General features: G+C 37.8%; 2 protein-coding genes across 3 annotated transcripts; one reads left to right on the forward strand and one right to left on the reverse strand.

Annotated features, from left to right (window-relative positions):
* Positions 1-3,648: 3,648 nt before the first annotated feature.
* On the forward strand, positions 3,649-4,277 carry LOC126630186 (calcium-binding protein CML42-like). The gene is made up of 3 exons (XM_050300305.1): positions 3,649-3,680; positions 3,740-4,073; positions 4,128-4,277. The coding sequence occupies exons 1-3, from the start codon at positions 3,649-3,651 to the stop codon at positions 4,275-4,277; spliced, it is 516 nt and encodes a 171-aa protein (XP_050156262.1).
* Positions 4,278-16,713: 12,436 nt separating this feature from the next.
* On the reverse strand, positions 16,714-21,171 carry LOC126629705 (GRF1-interacting factor 3-like). Of its 2 annotated transcripts, XM_050299808.1 has the most exons (5): positions 21,042-21,171; positions 20,820-20,948; positions 18,107-18,183; positions 17,616-17,700; positions 16,714-17,534 (listed from the first exon to the last, which is right to left on the reverse strand). In XM_050299808.1, the coding sequence occupies exons 2-5, from the start codon at positions 20,895-20,897 to the stop codon at positions 17,151-17,153; spliced, it is 624 nt and encodes a 207-aa protein (XP_050155765.1). In that variant the 5' UTR covers positions 20,898-20,948; positions 21,042-21,171; the 3' UTR covers positions 16,714-17,150. The 2 variants fall into 2 exon arrangements, with proteins under 2 accessions (XP_050155765.1, XP_050155764.1); XM_050299807.1 differs by having other exon boundaries at positions 20,820-21,159.
* Between the last annotated feature and the right edge of the window lie 313 nt (positions 21,172-21,484).

Here is a 21,484-nt window from a genome sequence, read left to right on the forward strand (position 1 = left end):
AGCACCTTTGTACACATCACCCCTCCACACTCTACACCCGATCATGGCTCCCATGTTGATGAAGAAGATGGAGAAGAAGTGCCTGAAACGCCCATTCCTGATCAAGCGTCGGGGTCGACCCGTTATCCAATTAGGCCTCAAGGTAAGAAGGCTTCAAAGAGGAAAGGGAGTGCTTCCAAGAATGATTATGGAAAGTACATGCAAGAACTTGCTCATCAAGGTGAATTGACGTTGGCACGGGAATTGGCGAAATATGAGGCTGAAAAGGCTAGAGATGAGGCAAAAACTGCAGCTATTCAACAAGCATTTCAAGCTGAACAGATGGAAAAAGAGCTACTTAGGCAAGAAAGGGAGTTGCTTAGAGAAGAAAGAATTTCAAAACGAGATCGTGACATTATGAACACGCGTTTAGAAGGGATGTCTCCAAATTCTAAATATTTTTGGCAGTCGGAGAAAGCGGATGTGGTGCAAAGGAGGCGTGCAAGAGAAGCGAGATCAAGACAAGATGGTCCTAGCACAACAAGACAAGATGATCCTAGCACCACATATTGGTTAAGTGATGATGAATATGGCGCTTTTTGTAATCGGAGCCCATAGTTTTCCAATCACTTTGGGTTGTAATTTATTATTTATGTTGTTTCCAATTTATTGAAGTTAGTACTTTATTTAAAGTGAGAGTACATTTATTTAATTTCGTAATATATTTATCCTAATAATAGAATCTTTATTCATCAAATTGTTCACATATAATGAAATAAAATTACATAAACATACCAAATAATAAAAAACACACCAAATAAAATTACATAAACATACCAAATAATTCACACCAAATAAAATTACATAAACATACCAAATAATAAAAAACTCACTACAAAAAACACACCAAATAAAATTACATAAACACACCAAATACAAACAAACATACTAAATAAACTTAAGTATCTTCAGCTTGTTTCAATGCCCACTGGTGCTTTATCAAGTCAATTTGCCGATCATTGTGCATAGATGACCTTTGAAGTGCAGTATATTGTTGAATGACCCTTTCATTGTAACGTCCATCCCTTTCTAATGGCTCGTGTTTCACGGGTTCTTCGGTGGCATCATGCACACAATATATCTGTGTTCTTGAATTGTTCATCGTGTTTGGCTCTGGCTCATATTCATCAACTGCATCATAATCGAACTTATCTTCCACAATCATGTTGTGAAGAATGACGAACGTCATCATGATGGATCGCAGTGACTCTACATCGAACATTCTGGCAGCACCCCTGACGATCACCCAACGAGCTTGAAGGATACTAAAACAACGCTCCACATCCTTCCTGCACCCCTCTTGATAGCTTGCAAAGTGTTTTTCCTTTGCACCTCGTGGACGTGGCACTGTTTTGACAAATGTTTCCCACCGTGGGTAAATGTCGTCAGCTAGGTAGTATGGCCCGTCGTACCTACGTCCGTTGACAACGTACGTGACTTTTGGTGCCTTTCCTTGCAGGACGTCGTTAAACACTGGGGATTGGGCAAGGACGTTGAGATCATTTTAAGCCCCCAGAACCCCGAAAAAGGCGTGCCATATCCATATATCAAAAGATGCCACTGCCTCCAAAATGATAGATTTTGCTCCTTTTCTGTCCCCATATGCGCTTTGCCATGCACTTGGACAGTTTTTCCACGTCCAGTGCATACAATTGATGCTTACTATCATCCTAAGAAAACCTCGCATCTCGCCCTTCTTCAGAAGCCTTTGCAAGTCCATGTGAGTAGGTTTTCGGAGGTACTCTGCGGTGTACAAAGATTCGACTGCTCCATAAAACCTTATCAGGGCCTCAAGAATGGTTGATTTCCCCATCCTCGTTATCTCATCCACTTGGTCTGCAGATGCTCCATACGCAAGCATCTGCAACGTATCAGTGATTTTTTGCTGAGCCATGAGACCCATAACACCACAAGCATCCTTCTTTTGCACAAAGTAAGAATCATGGTTGCAAACATCAGTCATGATTCTGTTGAACAAATGTCGTTCCATTCTAAAACGGCGTCTGAAGTACGTATAAGGAAATGCACTGTTATGGACAAAGTAATTGTCCAACAGCTTTTCACCCCGTCGTTGCCTACTTCTATCAAGGTTTCTTGAACGGCTAGGCCTGCATATCTGAGCAACAGTCTGGATGACTAGACGGGAATGTGAGGCTCTGGCCATTCTTGTTTCGTCATCTCTCATTCTACGCTCCTCATCCTTTTCCATCTCATTTTCGGCTATCTGAAGGTTGAACATTTCTTCAGATTGGTTAAACAATTCTTCCTCTTGCTGATCGATTTCCCACATCATCCTTGATGAAGAAGAAGACATTGTAAGGATGGATGGTGAAGAAGAAGCAGAAACTATGAATAATGAGATAGAGATGTTGAGAAAATTGGTGTGAGATTTGTGAGGATGGATGGTGGATTATATGGACGATTCAGAAAGGATTGGATTGTAGATAAGGCCACGTGGCATGCCGTCATTCGTTAAAAATCTGATCGAAATCTATCCTCAAATATTCTAAAAAGATAATGACACGTGGCACGATCGTATTGGATAAAAATCTTGTCGAAATCGATCTCCAATAATTATCTTCTCGGATAATGACATGTGGCGCAATTTTGAATGAGTTAAAATCTGATCGAAATCTATCGTCAAAGATTCTCAAAAGATAACGACACGTGGCACAATGACATTGGATAAAAATCTTATCGAAATCCATCGCTAAATAATTGTTTTTTTATAAAATGACACGTGGCGCAACGAGAACGATTTAAAAAATCTTATCCGAAATTACAAATAATTTTATTTTGTATTATTTAAACGAACAAAAAAAACTAATATTGTATTGCCTATTGCCAGGGGAGAGGGCTCCAAGGGTGGAGATGCAAATGGCAATTACTGTTCATTAATGGTGGTTACTATTCATTAAAGGCAGTTACTGTTCAAAAGGGTGGATTCAATAGTGGATTGCTAGTGGGAGGGCTCAATGGGTGGAGTTGCTCTAAGGGAGGCCAACTCTTAGGCCTGAAGCCCCCTCACCCTCTCACATCCCCTCTCACATTACAGAGGTTCTCTCATTCACAATCCTCTCAGAGAAATACAATATCAGTGTGGACGTAGTCCAAACATTGGGGTGAACCACGATACATCTTGTGTTATTTACATTTCCTGCAGATTCACAGTCTGATTTACGTTGTTCCAAGACCTCTGGTTTTATGCATTAACATTTGGCGCCGTCTGTGGGAACCGATACGAAAAGTTGTGTCAGTTCTCTTTCATTTTTTCACCTCCACCGTGAAACTGTAAAATCCCAAAAACCCAGAAACGAAAAAGAAACCTAATCCGTGTCTACCTTTTTTTATTTTGGGGGCAATCTACTCTGTATATTTCAATCACACAAAAAAACAAGAAAACGAGTAGCCCCGCCCCAACCGGGCTTTTCTCTCTCATCCTCACCTAAATACACGCCAGATATTAGAGTTAGGGACACCCTGTCACCCAGCACCCAAGATCTCAAATTCTTAATGCTTATAGGTCGGTGACAGGGCCAAAATATCAAAGATCTAAGAAGGAGGATTAACCAACCAATCAGATCTTTGAAAATCCTCTAATTTTTCCATATGGGTTTTGCTGGGCTTATGATGGGGTGGAGGTATAGAGCTGGGTTGTTCCTAATTGCTGTTGTTGTTGTCATTTGGGTCACTTCTGCAGAAGTTACGCAGTTTCAGGGACTGGCGTTCCTTCGTTAAAATGGCATTCTCGGTCATTTCACCTCCGCTGTTCAAGTCTTAACTTTCTCCAGCTATGCCGCATCTTCAATATGTACGACAAGAACAAGGACGGCTTCATCAGTTTCCACGAGATTAGCCAAGTCCTAGCCCTTCTCGGGTTGGATACTGAAATCTTCGACCTCCGTTCCATGATAAAATCCTTCATCCAACCCTTAAATGACGGCCTCAACTTCGACGACTTCGTTTCTCTCCACCAATCGCTTTATGACACCTATTTCAACAATAACAACGGCGATGAAGAGGCTTCAGCTGCCGTTGCTGAGGCAGCACCAATAGCTGTATGTGACAAAGAGACTATGTTGTCGCAGGAAGAGTCTGATCTTTCGGAGGCGTTCAAGGTGTTTGACGAGGACGATGACAGGTACATCTCGGCTAAAGAGCTTGAAATGGCAAGCTACTTTTTTTCTTCTTTGTTGCAACTTGGTTTTGTTTTGCTACTAGAGAGATCTTACTATTGATTGGGTAAGTGTGGAGTCAGGGCACTTGAGAAAATGGTCCAAACCAAGACCTAGTTGCCTTGTCCTTAGAGATGGCGTGTTATCTGCTACCGGGGTGTTTGCTTTGACAACATTTTTCCTTGTTGCTGGGTTATACTTGACTGCATTGAAAGCACGAAAAGCTTTGTTGAGAGAATATTTCAGAAAAAGAGAAAAAGAAAAGAGCAAAGCAGAAAGTAAACAAAAGCAAAAGCAGATAATATTAATGGGGTGCATAGTGGGGTGGTGCAGTCCACAACCATGATGATGATGGGCCAACAAGCCAGCTCATTTGAATTCAGATTTGACAGCAGTTGCATGTGCATGGTCATGGTGCTGCAGCAGATAATATTAATGGGATGCATGGTGGGGTGGTGTAGTCCACAACCATGATGATGATGGACCAACAAGCCAGCTCATTCGAATACAGATTTAACAGCAGCGGTTACTCCCAGTCTATCAAAAACCATCCAAGCCAACGAACGCTACCAACAGAAGCAAACTAGTACGCAGTAGGCGCAATGCACACCAAAAAAAGAGGGGCAAGCCCAAAATAATGGGCTGCAATGTCGTGTGTAGGGCGAAAACCCATATGCCCAAAAGAGCCAAGCCCTATGGCTCCAAAATTATTCGGCAGCCTGCCGCTATTACTACCAACCAGGTGATCAAAAGTACATCCAAGTACTTCAAATTATACATGAGCATCACTCATGTCAATCATACATAAACATTCATGAGCATCATTCATGTCAACATTCATGAGCATCACTCATGTGAACATCCATGAACATCACTCATGTCAATCAACATAAACATTCATGAGCATCACTCATGTCAATCAGATTTAAAAGCTTCATTTACAGATCTCTAGCTTCAAAAGCTTCATTTACAGAGCTCTAGCTTCAAAAGCTTCATTTACAGAGCTCTAGCTTCATTTACAGATCTCTAGCTTCAAAAGCTTCATTTACAGAGCTCTAGCTTCAAAAGCTTCATTTACAGAGCTCTAGCTTCGAAAGCTTCATTTACAAGAGCTCTAGCTTCGAAAGCTTCATTTACAGAGCTCTAGCTTCAAAAGCTTCATTTACAGAGCTCCAGCTTCAAAGCTTCACTTGCAAAGCTTCACCTACAAAGCTTCAGTGCAGGGTATACAACTACCGCCTCCGAACAACTGCCACTTCGGCCCATACATGGATTCAATTTGAAGTCTCCAACCAATAGACTCTATTGACCGAAAACTTGGGGGATTACATTATACACCATATATTGGGCCTTAACTGGGCCTCATGAAAAATACTTGGAGACTTAGCCCATTATTTATGTACTGAGGAGTGAGCCCTTATTCTATAAAAGGGACTCCCCCACTTTCATTAGAAAGCACCCATCGCTTATGTACTGAGGAGCGAGCCCTTATTTTATAAAAGGGACTCCATCCTCCTCATTAGAAAGCATCGCCGCCAGCTAAGCAACCGCCTCGCTGTGAGCATCACTCTAACCCATCATTTATGTATTGAGGAGCGAGCCCTTATTCTATAAAAGGCACTCCCTCACCATCATTAGAGAGCATCAACTCTAGCCCATCATTTATGTATTGAGGAGCGAGCCCTTATTTTATAAAAGGGACTCCCTCACCTTCATTAGAGAGTATCGCCGCCAGCTGAGCAACCGCCTCGCCGTGAGCACCAACTCTAACCCATCATTTTTGTAATGAAGAGCGAGCCCTTATTCTATAAAAGGGACTCCCTCACCTTCAACGCCACAAGCCGAGCCAACCAAGGCAACACAAGCAAAGCAGCCTCGCAACATGTGCTACTTCTAGTTGAGCATCATTTCAGATTAGGCACCGCCTCATATCGAGCATCAGTTCTAGACGACATCTAGTTACTTCGGCCCATACATGGACTGAATTTCAAGTCTCTAGCCAAAAGACTCTCTTGACTGAAGACTTGGGGGACTACTGTTTGTACCGTACTTAGGGCTTCCGTATTTAGATCTCGTACAAATACTCGGGGGACTTAAATGTAATTATGTAATAAAGGAATGAGCAAATATGTAATAAGTGAGGAGCCCTTATTCTATAAAAGGGCCCCTCACTCTCCTCATTAAGGAAGGCCAACTCTTAGGCCTGAAGCCCTCTCACCCTCTCATATCCCCTCTCACATTATAGAGGTTCTCTCCCTCACAATCCTCTCAGAGAAATACAATATCAGTGTGGACTTAGCCCAAACATTGGGGTGAACCACGATACATCTTATGTTATTTACATTTCTTGCATATTCACAGTCGGATTTACGTTGTTCCAAGACCTCCGGTTTTGTGCATCAACAAGATCTAAGCAAGATTTTAGAGGATTCTTAAGACTTTTGATGTGACTTTGCATGGGTGCATAAACCAAAGAGCTATTGAAGCCTAAACCCTAAAGTTTGCTATCTCTGACTGCTTTTTCTCACAACACCATTTAAGTCATGGCATTACTTTTAGGGATTTGATTTGCTTTTAGATTAATTGGTATGGCTCTCTTCAGCACGTGTACCATCGGGTATATTTGACATCTTTATTTCTTTTTAAATTAAACATAAATTAATATGATCTCTAAAAAATATTTTTCCTTTTTTAAATTACTATGAACCTCCCACCATCTAGATACTTTATGATCAACATATTACATTTACATTTTTTTTATACAACCCCTTCTCTTGATATCTTTTTATATCTAATGGTTCAAACATCAACGAATGCAAAAAGAAAAAATAACAACACACATTTGAAGATATATTTTGATGTACATCCAAATGTACATCTCTCAAAGATGGTGTAATCTCTAGCACTAATGAAATGAAACCAAATCCTACAAGAAAGAGCAAAAAAAACAAAAACAAAAAAGAAAAAAAGAAAACATCACAGTACAGTACAACATTTTATCACGTTTGGAAAAGATTAAATGTAAAAGGGTGGAGATTGTTAGACACCTTGCACTTTTTTTTGGCTATGAGAAATATAAATGGAGGAAAATAAGGCTAAATAGCCAAAATGGTCCCTGAGATTTGTATAACTCATCACTTTGGTCCCTAACATTTCAAATTGATAAAAGTGGTCCCTGAGATAGTCTACCATCCATCATTTTGGTCATTCCGTTAAAAACTGTTAGAAACCAATCAAATGTCACTGACACAATATATATTTTGCACAGTTTATTTCGAATGCGAAATTCAGCAACAAATACTATAAATATAAAAATACAAACACTTAAGTAAATTGCATATAAAATCACAAATCACTGACTTGTTCTTGAAGATAGAGGCTTGCAAATGCAATCACCAAAGACAGAAATTCGCCCCTACACCCGTGCAGTAGTTCAACGGACGTCTATCTTGCATGATACAACTATCTAATCCAAGTTCTTGCACTCGAACTTGGATTCTTGGCGAATTGGTTGTGCGTTTCTCTGTGTAAAATGAAAAGGAAGCGTTGGAAAATCTATGTTAAGTTTCTGATCTTATTGCCATATATATAATGGCATAAATTAAACAGACATAACTGTTCATTCTTATCAGTTATAAAACTGACATAACTGTTCAATCAGTTTTATCCCTTCAGAAAAAACTGAATAAAAAAAAAAAAAACGTAACTTGTGTTTTCGTCCATCCGAGCCCTAAGGCCCAAGGCCCATCTTTGACATTTAATATATACACCCAAACCTTCCAAGTCTAAGGCCCAAGGTCCATGGCCTTTGCCCAATTCTTTTCAAACCATAAGTGTGAGGACACACTTATAAAGATGACTTTAAAATGGGATATGGCCGATGTGGGACTCCCAGTCCCACATATGCACAAAAGTTCCAACAATACCCCACATTTTCTATTCAAACTCTAGCAATACCCCACATTTGAATAGAAAATAAGATACTAAGTAAATTAGTAACGTCTTTCTAGAGAACTTAGATATGATGTGCATCGGGATAAATGTCTTTTGGACTTGAATCTTCTCTAGTGAGTACTTATCGGATTTACCCAATGAAGCAGTGAATTTAATATCTTGAACTGATCATTGTTAGTAGTAAATTGAAACAAGAAGTATCACACATATCATATTTGGACACATTTCAATTCATACGGTTGTGTTTATTTTGGTCCTGAACATATCCTGATTTCATGAGACCTTTAGAGAATTGTAGCCATATTAATTCTCAAAGATGCGACCCCACATCAATCTCATATAGGTAATGCTAATTGAGAATAGCCTGTTATATTCATCTTAAACATAAGATATTAGCATTATTAAGAATAGTAATTCACCCCTTACGTCTTACATGTAACACATTGTTTTCCATCATAGGAATGAGTAAGGATTGTGTGTTTCTTACTTTGAGTTTTCCTTAACTAGTTTGCCTATTGAACCTAGACCATGGGATCTCCAATTAGCTAGGTTAGGTTTCCGTCAAGTTATAACTCATTGAGTTGGCTTTAACCTCATTCCCCTCGATGTAAATGCCACTTGATCCTTGGATAGGTCTTTTTGTCAAAGGATCGACAATATTCTCCTTAGATTTAATATAATCAATGGAAATAGTTCCATTCTTGAGTAGCTGTCTAATGGTTTTATGTCGTCGCCTTATATGTCTTTACTTTCCATTATATTCAGCGTTTTTGGCTCGACCTTGTGCAGCCATGCTGTCACAATGTATACATACTGCAGTCACAGGCTTTGGCCATAACGGAATATCTTTCAGAACTTTTTAAAGCCATTTAGCTTCATCAGCAGCTGCATCTAAAGCTATAAACTCTGATTCCATTGTTGAACGTGCTATACACATTTGCTTAGATGATTTCCATGACACAGCTGCTCCACCAAGTGTAAATACATATCCACTTGTGGATTTACTGTCTGTGCTCCCTGAAATCCAATTTGCATCACTATATCCTTCTAAAACTGGGGGATATTAAGTGTCATGCAAACCATAGTTCATTGTATGCTTTAAGTATCATAATACCCTTATTAATGCATTCCAATGATCTCTTCCAGGATTACTTGAATACCTACTTAGTCGGCTTATTGAATAAGCAAGATCAGGTCTTGTACAATTCATAATGTACATCAAGCAACCTATAACTTGGGTATACTCTAATTGAGATACACTATCTTCTTCGTTTTTAGTAAGTTTATGAATGGGATCAAAAGGAGTTACTGCAGGTTTACAATCATAATGTCCAAACCTTCTTAGAACCTTTTCAACATAATGTGATTGAGTTAGAACATATCCATCTGAATTCCTTAGAATTTGAACTCCAAGAATCACATCAGCTATTCCCATATCTTTCATATCAAAACTAGAATTTAGCATTTTCTTTGTGGAGTTAATCACATCTTTGTTTGTTCCCAATATAAGCATGTCATCAACATATAGACATACAATAACACAAGCAATTTTTGTTTGCTTAACATAAATGCACTTATCACTTTCATTGATCACAAATCCATTTGTGATCATATTATGATCGAATTTTTCATGCCATTGCTTAGGCGCTTGTTTAAGTCCATATAATGACCTAATCAATTTGCAAACTTTCTTTTCTTGACCTTTGACAATGAAACATTTAGGTTGTTCCATATATATTTCTTCGTCTAATTCACCATTTAGAAATGCATTTTTGACATCCATTTGATGTATCTCGAGATTGTACACATATGCTATAGCTATTAATAACCTTATAGAAGTTATTCTAGCTATGGGTGAACAAGTGTCAAAATAGTCAATTCCTTCTTTTTGACGATACCTTTTGGCAACTAGACGAGCTTTATACTCGTCTATGGTGCCATCCGGTCTCAATTTCCTCTTAAAAATCCATTTGTGTCCTATTGATTTATTTCTAGGAGGTAAATTAACCAATTCCCATGTATTATTTTGCATGATGGATTCGATTTCACTTTGAAGAGCTTCTTTCCAATAAGGCGCTTCAGATGATTCTAATGCAGCCTTATAAGTTTGAGGCTCTTCTTCAGTTACAAAAGTGAGGAAATCAGGACCAAAATCCTTTGCAATTTTTGCTCTTTTACTCTTCCGTGGTTCCAAATCTTGGCTTTGAACTCTAGAAGTTGAGGCATGATTTTCGTCATCATTTCTTGTAGTATCATCATGTACTCTTTTGTTCAAAACATATGACCTATCTTTATAAGAAAAATTTCCTCAAAGAACTCAACTTCGGCAGATTCAAGTATTGTATTTACATGAATATCTGTAATTTCAGATTTATGAACCAAAAATCTATATGCCGAACTATTATTGGCATGACCAATAAATATACAATCCACTGTTTTTGGTCCAAGTTTTTATCTCTTTGGAAGAGGCACTTGAACTTTCGCAAGACAACCCCACACTTTCAAGGTTTTGTATGTACGTAACCTACCTTTCCAGATTTCATAAGGAGATTGATTAGTCTTCTTATGTGGAATTCGGTTCAAAATTGTGTTTGCAGCAAAGAGTGCTTCACCCCATAGATTATGTGGTGCACCAGAACTGTTCAACATGGAATTAATCATATCCTTTAATGTACGGTTTTTTCGTTCAGCCACTCTGTTTTGTTGAGGAGTATATGGTGCTGTCGTTTGATGTATTATTCCATGTATTGAACAAAATTCTGCAAAGTCATTAGATTCGTATTCACCACCTCTATCCGATCTTAAGACTTTTATTCTCTTGTCTAGTTGATTTTCGACTTCGGCTTTAAATGTCTTCAACATGTTTAAAGCTTCATCTTTACTATGAATTAAATAGACATAACAATACTTGCTGCAATCATCAATGAAAGAAATATAATAGTTCTTTCCTCCACGAGTTGGTGTGGATTTGAAATCACAAAGATCACTATGGATTAAACCAAGTATTTCGTTGGATTTTTCCACTGATTTTTATGAGTGTCTTGCATATTTAGATTCTGTGCAAATCTCACATTTAGATACTTTGTTCATGGAACATTTGGGCAATAGGCCTAAGTTAACCATTCTTTGAAGAGAACGAAAATTAACATGACCTAATCTTGCATGCCATAATGTAGATGACTCAATCAAGTAAGCAGAAGAAGCACTAGGCTTGTTATTCTTATTAATAGCATTAACAGAAAGTACATTAAGTTTGAAGAGCCCCTCAACCAGGTAGCCCTTTCCCACATACACCCCACCCTTAGTGATTACAAACTTATCAGATTCAAACACAATTTTGAAACCTTTGTTACTCAGAAGTGATCCAAAAATTAGGTTCTTGCGAATATCAGGAACATGCAGAACATTGGTGAGTAAAAGTTCTTTTCCAGAAGTGAGTTTGAGCGTCACTTTTCCCTTCCTTGCAATAGCAGATGCAGTTGCATTTCCCATGTACATATTTTCTCCACCATCAACAGATTGGTAAGTAACAAACAAATTCCGATCAACACACACATGCCTTGTTGCTCCTGTATCAACCTACCAGTCATTGGAATTAGTCAATAAATTGACTTCAGATACAACTGCAACAAACTTGTCTTCTGCAACGTTTGCTTGATTGGAATTCTCAGAATTCTAATCCTTCTTGTGGCGGCATTCCTTTGCCCTATGACCTGTCTTTCCACAAACCCAGCAACCTCCTTTGATTTTCTTGAAGGTTTTCCCTTTCACAGCCGTGAGTGCTTTCTTTGCAACATCTTTGCCTTTGTTTTTCTGATTATGCCTTGCTTTGTGTGAGTCACCTCCTTCCACAACATTGGCTTTTGCCTCCAGTGATGAGACATCATACTTTTCATTTCTGCGATGATCCTCTTCCACACGCAGTTTGAGAATCAATTGATCCATGCTCATGTCCTCAGTTAGATGCTTTAGATAAATCTTAATATCCTTCTAATCAGAAGGCAGTTTCTCTATTATAGAGCCAACCACAAAACCTTCTTTCAAACCAAGATTTTCTTTATCTAACTCATGAACAATCACTTGGAGTTCTTCAACTTGTTTGACAACAGACTTTGCGTCACTCATCTTGTAATTCAGAAATTTTCCAATTACAAACTTCTTGGAACTTGCCACTTCAGACTTATACTTCTTGTCCAGAGACTCCCACAATTCTTTCGCTATCTTATATGATGAATAAACATCATACAGAGAGTCATCTAAAGCATTCAGAATGTAGTTCCTGCATAGAAATTCACTGTGAGTCCAGGCTTCTACAGCCTGCAGAATTTCTGCAGGAATATCTCCCTCTTCTGGCGCTTTATGGGCCTCAGAAGTAATCACATAACTCAAGTTCAGAGTTGTCAAATAGAACAACATTTTCTGTTGCCAACGTTTGAAATCAACTCCCTTGAATTTCTCAGGTTTCTTAACGTGTTGCTTGATGACACCAACATTTGATTGATCCATGGTTTCACAATAATTTATGTCTTAGATTGTTAGAAACCAATCAAATGTCACTGACACAATATATATTTTGCACAGTTTATTTCGAATGCGAAATTCAACAACAAATACTATAAATATAAAAATACAAACACTTAAGTAAATTGCATATAAAATCACAAATCACTGACTTGTTCTTGAAGATAGAGGCTTGCAAATGCAATCACCTAAGGCAGAAATTTGCCCCTACACCCGTGCAGTAGTTCAACGGATGTCTATCTTGCAGGATACAATTATCTAATCCAAGTTCTTGCACTCGAACTTGGATTCTTGGCGAATTGGTTGTGCGTTTCTCTGTGTAAAATGAAAAGGAAGCGTTGGAAAATCTATGTTAAGTTTCTGATCTTATTGCCATATATATAATGGCATAAATTGAACAAACATAACTGTTCATTCTTATCAGTTATAAAACTGACATAATTGTTCAATCAGTTTTATCCCTTCAGAAAAAACTGAATCTAAAAAAAATAAAAAACGTAACTTGTGTTTTCTTCCATCCGAACCCCAAGGCCCAAGGCCCATCTTTGACATTTAATATATACACCAAAACCCTCCAAGTCTAAGGCCCAAGGTCCATGGCCTTGGCCCAATTCTTTTCAAACCATAAGTGTGAGGACACACTTATAAAGATGACTTTAAAATGGGAAATGGGCGATGTGGGACTCCCAGTCCCACATATGCACAAAAGTTCCAACAAAAACTCCGTTAAGTGTTCTGGAGCTCTTGGCCGGAAGTTTGGATAATTTTCAAAGCTTCGTAACTAAATCGTTTCTTAACCAAATTCCACCCATAATATATCAAAATGAAGATAGGAAAGTGTAGAATAAGATTATATATATTTAGAAGCCCAATGGCTGCCGGAGATAACCGAAAAATAGCCTCAAAATTGACTGTTCCGAAGGAAAACGGGAAAACTCTCCGGAAACTGGGTAAACTTTAAACGATCATAACTTCTTCAACACTCAACGAAATCAAGTAATTCAAAAATAGAAATTATACTTCTCGATGAGAAGAAGAGAATGGTATATTTTTTTTACGGCTAACTAGCCATGGTTTGGCCGAAAAACGGCTCGAAAATGGTTGTCTTGGTTTCGAGTTAGCCATTTTCGAGCTGTTTTCCGAACCAAACCAGGGCGATTTAGCCATCTAAAAAGGTACCATTCTCTTTTTCTCGTCGAGAAGTATGATTTCATTTTTGAATCATTTGATTTCGTTGAGTATTGAAGAAGTTATGAACGTTTAAAGTTTACCCAATTTCCGGCAAGTTTTCCAGTTTTCCCTCAGACCAGTCAACTTTGAGGCTATTTTCTGGCCATCTCCGGCATCCATTGGGCTTCCAAATAGGTATACTCTTATTCTACACTTTCCTATCTTCATTTTAATATATTATGGATCGAATTTGGTTAAAAAACGATTGAGTTACGAAGCTTTGAAAATTGCCCAAACTTCCGGCCAAGAGCTTCGGGACACTTAACAGAGTTTTTAACGGAATGACCAAAATGATGGATGATGGACAATCTCAGGGACCACTTTTATCGATTTGAAATGTTAGGGACCAAAGTGATGAGTTATGAAAATCTTAGTGATCATTTTGGCTATTTAGCCAGAAAATAATGAACTTGCGAGGAGAAACCCTCCTAGCACACAAAGCTATGAGGATCAGATGCTCCCAAGCATTACTACTTTTGTGGTGAGAGCTGAAGAGGGAGAAACTTCTTTTGATTTTCAAAATTTGACAAAAGAAACCAGAGCAGAAGTGCGTACAGATTTAATCGTGGATTGGGAACCAAGAAGAGACATGTTAAACCAAGGGGGTTTTCAGGCTATTCATAACAACTCTACCACAATCACATGCTGCAATAGGACTGCAACATAATGCTGAAGATTTGATTGCCCTTAGGTTAATTTGACGAAACCACATCTCCCAACCAACCCAAAGGTCTTGACAGAATAAGACGCAACATCTTACCTACCTGCAAATAAATTCCCCAAACACTCAAATTTCAGCTTGAAAATCGAAAGGAATAATCTTCAGAGAGACCCAAATCGATAGGAAAATTTTACTCGAACTTATAGATTGATTCTTGCTTCATTTGTCTGGCAATCTGATGATTGGAACTGAAAATCGGTTAAGTTTGAGAGCAACATGGTAGAACAAAACTGCTATACTTATTGGCTATGAGATTTAAAAAAAAAACAAAACAAAAACTTGCTTGTGCAAAATTACTTTAACGCTCATATTTTTTTTAATATTTTCTTTCAATTATGTTTTAAAGGATATAATTATAGTTTCATTAGTTTTTGGTTTTTTTAACGATTAATTAATTTTTGGTTAATAAACAAGATTTTATTAATATGTAGTTTAGATATTGGCATGCCAATTTATTCAACTTTAGTTCTATTATACATTTTTCTCTTATAGGAAAAGGTTTTAAATTCGAATTATCTTCTTCCCTTGAAACAAAAAAAACAAAAACAAAAAAAAAAACGAAATATTTCAAATTCAGCCAAATTGCATTTAATGATCCTTATACACAAATTTTTGTTCTTATAGTGTTTTTTTTTTCACTGTAGTCCGAGTCCAATATATCAACTAAGTTGATTTTTTTTGCAACAAAACGTTTGCCTTATTTGACGGATCAGAATAACAATGCTAACAGAATGAAACTACCAAGGTAAAAAACGCAACAAAAGAAACTAGAATGAAAGTGACAATTCGAGCAAACTACATGATTTTTTTTCTTAATGTTCAAATATGGGATGCCACCAGTACTCCAATATTGTAGTATTACTCCACACTGATAACTAGGAAAGTTATGTGGATGATTAATTTGATATATAATTATGAATGACACTAGTTTCGGCTCTTAATATCTCTGTATAAAAAAAAAGTAAAAAAAATGTTATTTTTATCATATATTTGTAACATTTTTATACCCTCTAATAGACATATGATCCACATGTATTGGTAATTCTACTTTTATTAAAGAAATGATACAAATAACCTACAAATAAATAATAAGTGTAACATTACGTATGTGAATGCCATGTTAATATCATTATATGGCTATACAATTTATGAAGTCAAATTTCATTACGAAAAAAAGAAAAAGGAAAAAACAACACTTCAACGTCAGTCAATTTTAATTTTCTTTGGGATTTAGACGTTGCCTCCCCCTGCTGCATTCTACAGCTGACGAGCAATAATTTTAAAACTGACGACCAGTAAAAACTTCTGTAGTTGAGCAGATTATTTCTTTGGCATTGGGAAACGATAGAAAATGAAAAGCCTCTGCAATCTGCATGTTGCATCACAAGGGCTGCACAAAGAGGGGACCAAAGGGAAAAAAATTCGAAAAAGATATGCCCCTACCAATTAAAATTTCCACTTGTATCTATAACAAAAAGTTGATACTCCGAAGCATCATATAATTTCGCTTCCCTAAATCCAACTAACTCTTTTGAGCTCTGATCTCATCTGAGGCATGACAAATCACACTATCCAGTTGGCAAAAGAGTAGATTGCCAATTTCCTCCCTAAACTTTCACCAAACTTTCAATTTACTTCCTAAACTTTTAAATTGGAAAATCAAGAACTTGAACTAATTTTTTTGGCCAAATTTTCCCCTACCGCTAGTGTTTTATAGATTAACGTTAACTCTTATTACGTGTACATCACATGACTCTAATAACAAAAACATCACTTCGCTAGACTTTCCAACATAAAAGCTATAGAATCACACAAATTTGTACAAATCAACATTCTAGAAATCTAGGGTTTTCAACTAAACTACCCTCACATGTCATGCACAATTTTTTATTTAACAAAAATTTAGATGGAATGAATAGAAAACTAACAGCATGAGGGAAATCAGCCAAAAAAATTAGTTTAAGTCCTTAATTTTTCAATTAAAAAGTTTAGAGAGAAAATCGAAAGCTAAGTGAAAGTTCAGGAAAGAAGCCAACAGTTTACTCAGTTGGCGAATATATGAAGATACAAAGCTTTCTAAACTTCAATCAAGTTATTTTGGCTTAAGAATAATTCGTACACACAAGCACCGAAAAAACCGAAACAAAAGCCGAAAACCTAGCAGCAAAACTTGTAATAGGATCAGAATTTGTGGCGCATTGCTGCATGCATTTTATGAGTTACAAACTGAGACAGACATCATGTGCAGAACACATGCTTCCATCTCTAAAGAACTTGTGAACTAAATCTGTCTTCTCCCACCACTTGTTTCTTCTGATGCCAAAATCCAGTGCATGCAAACGGACTTACAACACAATTCGTCTACCTAATCGCTTAAAGGCTAAAGACCTGACAACTTTCGCTGCTTCACTTCGATCTGTCACACATCACCGAGCACAGCAGCTACTTTAGGAAAACACCTACTATCAACAGACACATGCTTCCATATGCAATCATCCATAAGGGCCAATTCACTTGCCGTCCTCTCCATCACCATTTCCACGCCCGCCGGCTAAGGTCCCCTGGCCATCACCACCTGCCCCAGACTCAGAGGCGTCTTGCTTGCTTCCTCCACGCCCATCATTTGGGCCTCCAGCTGAATTTGGGCCGCCACTACCACCACCATGTGTGGCCTCAGTATGAAGCATGGAAGGCATGCCGTTAGGCCCTCCAGGTCTCATTCCCATTTGCCCTTGCATGGCTTGTTGGTGCTGCTGTGGATCGTGCATTTGGTGCATGTTATTGAATTGCATCGGCATCTTTGGGGAGAAAATACCCTGTTGCTGAGCCATTGCTGCTGCCTGAGGATGTTGCATGTAATATCCTGCCTGTTGCATAGCAGGATGTGGGGCCATCTGCAAGTGTTGAACATAGATGATAAGCATGGATAGAAAAGACGAATCAGTAAAACATCGAGTCATGCTTACTACCCCCACCTGGGGAGGCGCAGCTGGTGCCTGTGGTTGCGCATCGGCAATTGCTGCTAAATACATCAGATTCTTTTGAAGCAGAGCCTGGTACCTAAATCATCAAATTTGCAATAAGAAAAGTCATATCCAAAAATCATAATAGGGAGACCGCCATGAAATGAATGGCCAACGATACCCCCCCTCCCATATCAATAAATGTGTAAAATCAGTTAATCCAACAATTATAATAGTAAACAAGTTCTTAACATTAAGGATCTTGTTATCAATGATACCAATACAAAACATGAGGCTAGTTCGAAATTCTAACATCTCTAACCAGTCAGATTAAGCTCTCTAATTTCTAAGAGACAAGTGCAATCAATTGTATACAGCCCCAACATATAACTCAAAACATAATTCACACAAATGCAAGTGTGTCTCTGTGTGTCTGTGAGAGAGAGAGAGAGAGAGAGAGAGAGAGAGAGAGAGAGAGAGAGAGAGAGAGAGGGCGGGTTTACTGAGCACACTCAGCAAGTTTTCCAAGATTTTGATTATCCAATATTGCCAGAATCAACTTTTTGTTGTCATCAAGGTACTGCATCAAGAATTTAAAAACATATTATTAATAGATACTTTAAATTCCGACGCACATCAAGTGAGATCCAATATCATACTTAACAATCAAGGTGGATATCCAGAAATATCAACAACAAAATAACTGTACCACTGACAACTTAGATCCAAGTTATATCAATGGTGCCAGTAATTATCAGCCTATTATAAATTCAGGGGAAAGTAATTAAGGCAATTAAAACCATACATGAAGAGAGCAACATTGTACATGATGCGAAAAAAGGCTAGAGTCATCCTAAAATCTGAATATGACAAGTAACAACATAAGATACTAGCGTCTAATGCTGGTAATGACCATCGTATGTCTTAATTCTTCATCAATTTTAGGTTCAAAAAGCATAATTCAACCTTTCAAAAGAGCTTCTTGCTTATATGGAAATTTTAGGAAAAACATCAACCCTATCTGTTACTTTATCTAACTACTCACTAGCTTAGGGTTTCAGACAATGAAGCTTTGGGAGAGAGTAAATGAGCGTAGATTGAAGCAAGAGACACGGTCTCAGACAATCAATTTGGGTTCATGCTAGGGCGCTCGATTATGGAGGCAATCTATCTCTTACAAAAATCGATGAAATAATATAGAGGCATGCAAAAGAATTTGAACATAGTCTTTATAGATTTGGAAAAAGCGTATGATAAGGTTCCAAGAAAAATTCTTTGGAAGATTCTAGAGAGAAAGGAGTATGAGTAGCACATATCCAAGTAATAAAGGATATGTATGATATGTATGGTGGAGCAAGGACTACAGTAAGAACTCATGAAGGACAACTAAAAGCTTTCCCATAACCATAGGGTTACACCAAGGCTCAACTTTAGGTCTTTACCATTTTGCATTGGTAATGGACGAGTTAATGACACATATTCAAGATGATATCCTTTGGTATATGTTTTTCGTAGAACACATGGTGAATGCTGACGCATGTGGGAGTAAATACAAAACTTAACCTCTGGCGGGAGGTCTTAGGAATCTAAAGGTCTTTGCCTAGACAGAATATATAGGGTGCAAGTTATGTGGGAATGGGGTTCCGAATGAGATAGGGATGAGGATTGAAGACTAGGAAGTACCAAAGAGTCGACCCTTTCGTTATTTTGGATCTATCTTGCAAAAGAATTGAGATTTGAATGGATATCCCAACCATAGAATACAAGCTAGATGGATGAAATGGAAGAGTGCATTGGGTGTGCTGTGAAATTGTCTTTCGCCACTAAAACTCAAGAGAAAATTTTATATGACGACAATAAATGCTTTATGGCACCGAATGTAAGCCTTTTAAAAATGAGTGTAACGAAGATGATAATACTTCGTTAGATGTGTGGGCACACGAGAAATGACAAGATTAAGAACAAGGATATCCGAGCTAAAGTAGGAGCGGATACAATTGAAGATAAGATAAGATAAGAGAAATCCGGTTAAAGTGGTTTGGACATGTGAACCGAAGACCTACAGATGCTCCAGTTAGAAAATGCAATTATGAGATAGAGACTCGGGGAAAAAGGGGTAGATGAAGACCTTAGAAGACTTAGAGCGAGAATTTAAGAAAAGAGATAGAGTACTTGGAGCTAATGGAATACTTGGAGCAAAACCCGACACAATGGTGTTCTAGGATTCATACAGCTGACCTTAGTGGGATAAGGCTTTGTTGTTGTATCAAGAATCCTGGTCTCGTAAACAAGAACATACATCTTAGGTGACAAGAGAGCTATATCATGTCTGCCTCGATCCCCAATTCAGGGAAGACTGGAAATCAGTGAAACAAAATCTGCACAGCAGTAGAGTAACTAGATAGCTTCTCAACATGAAATCCAATGGCCAGAAGGCTGATCGAGGGAAAAATCTAAACAGACATTAAAAAGGCACTTCACACAGATTAGGAGAATAAACTACAAGAAATACTAAGCATCCCTAATGTTTCAACAAAACATTGGACAAGCACCAACTGAAGACTATGTCCCGTGGGCGCTTTTTTCATATAACAAGAAGAACGTTCCCCTATTACTATGAACTAGGATTCTGTATTTGGTGAAATAAGTTAATAATCTTTAGTTATTACACTGGACGTTGCAGAGGAAACACTGCCAGAAATTGAACTTTGTTAAAAAATTTCTTTCATACCCTGAATGGGCAACAATTGATTAACTACCCTACCGAGGGGGGGAAAATAAGCTTTGTTCCTAAAAATCTTTCATGTGCCACATGCTCATGATTACTTGACTCCTATGTGAAAACCACTTAAAGTAGACACAATTATACACATTAATTAGACACCACCTTTTGAGTTAATATTTCATTTCCGTCTGCACAGACGCTGCTTACAATATGAAACAGTTGTTCTCTTCACACTCTCAGCCAACAGTAGTTCAAAACTCTGTAAATGATCATCACCTATGATACATCAGTCCACCATAAAACTATACAACAACAGCGGGACTTATCGAATTCCTCCCTAAATATCGTCAGCTAAAGGGCTCTCTTATATGCAGAACAAAATTTAACAAATTTTATTCATGTAATCACAACTAACATAACAAAAAATTAAGGAAAAACCCGGAAAACAATTAACAGTTAACAGTTTCAAATACACAAGGGAAAAAGGGTACCTTCTGAATTTGTTCGGTGGTGATGTTGGTGGGAGGAAATGAAGGCATGACGGGGATCATTTGTGGTGGCTGCTGCATCTTTTTTTCTTCCAAAATTCTCTCTGGTTTGAGGAATACAAAGCCCTAACCCTAAATCAGCCCCCAAAAGAGAAACAAAATCAATTAGAAGCAGAATTAAGAGAAAAGGGACGAAATTAATGGGGTTGAGAGACAGAGAGAGACAAGGGAAGGGCGGTCGAGTGAGAGTCGAGGAAAGGGGGAGGTGGGAACAAAGATTTTGAAAGCGGATTTAGGGGAACATCTTTTCGGTTTTCGGTTTTGGATGTCGACGAGGTTTCTCGACTTTTAAAGTCAAAAGGCACCAAAATAAAACAAAAAATAAAAATTCTTTTATAATTTCTATATTTACCACTTTAAGAGCATCTCCAAACCTGGGCTAAAAGTCAAATTATCTTCCCCCAAACACTCTCCAACCCATGTTAAAATTTTAGGCTAAATGTCAAATGTTATTTCTGGGCCAAATACCCTCCAGCTTTCCCCCTGGGCTAAATGTCAAATGTTTATCGGAATTTAAATTTTTTTAGATTAAAATGTTCATAAAATTAATTTACAATAATCTACATATTTATTTATTTTTTTAAATTGATTTAAGAAAAAAATTAGCC

Source organism: Malus sylvestris, chromosome 7 (genome assembly GCF_916048215.2).
Source record: "Malus sylvestris chromosome 7, drMalSylv7.2, whole genome shotgun sequence".
Lineage (NCBI taxonomy): Eukaryota > Viridiplantae > Streptophyta > Magnoliopsida > Rosales > Rosaceae > Malus > Malus sylvestris.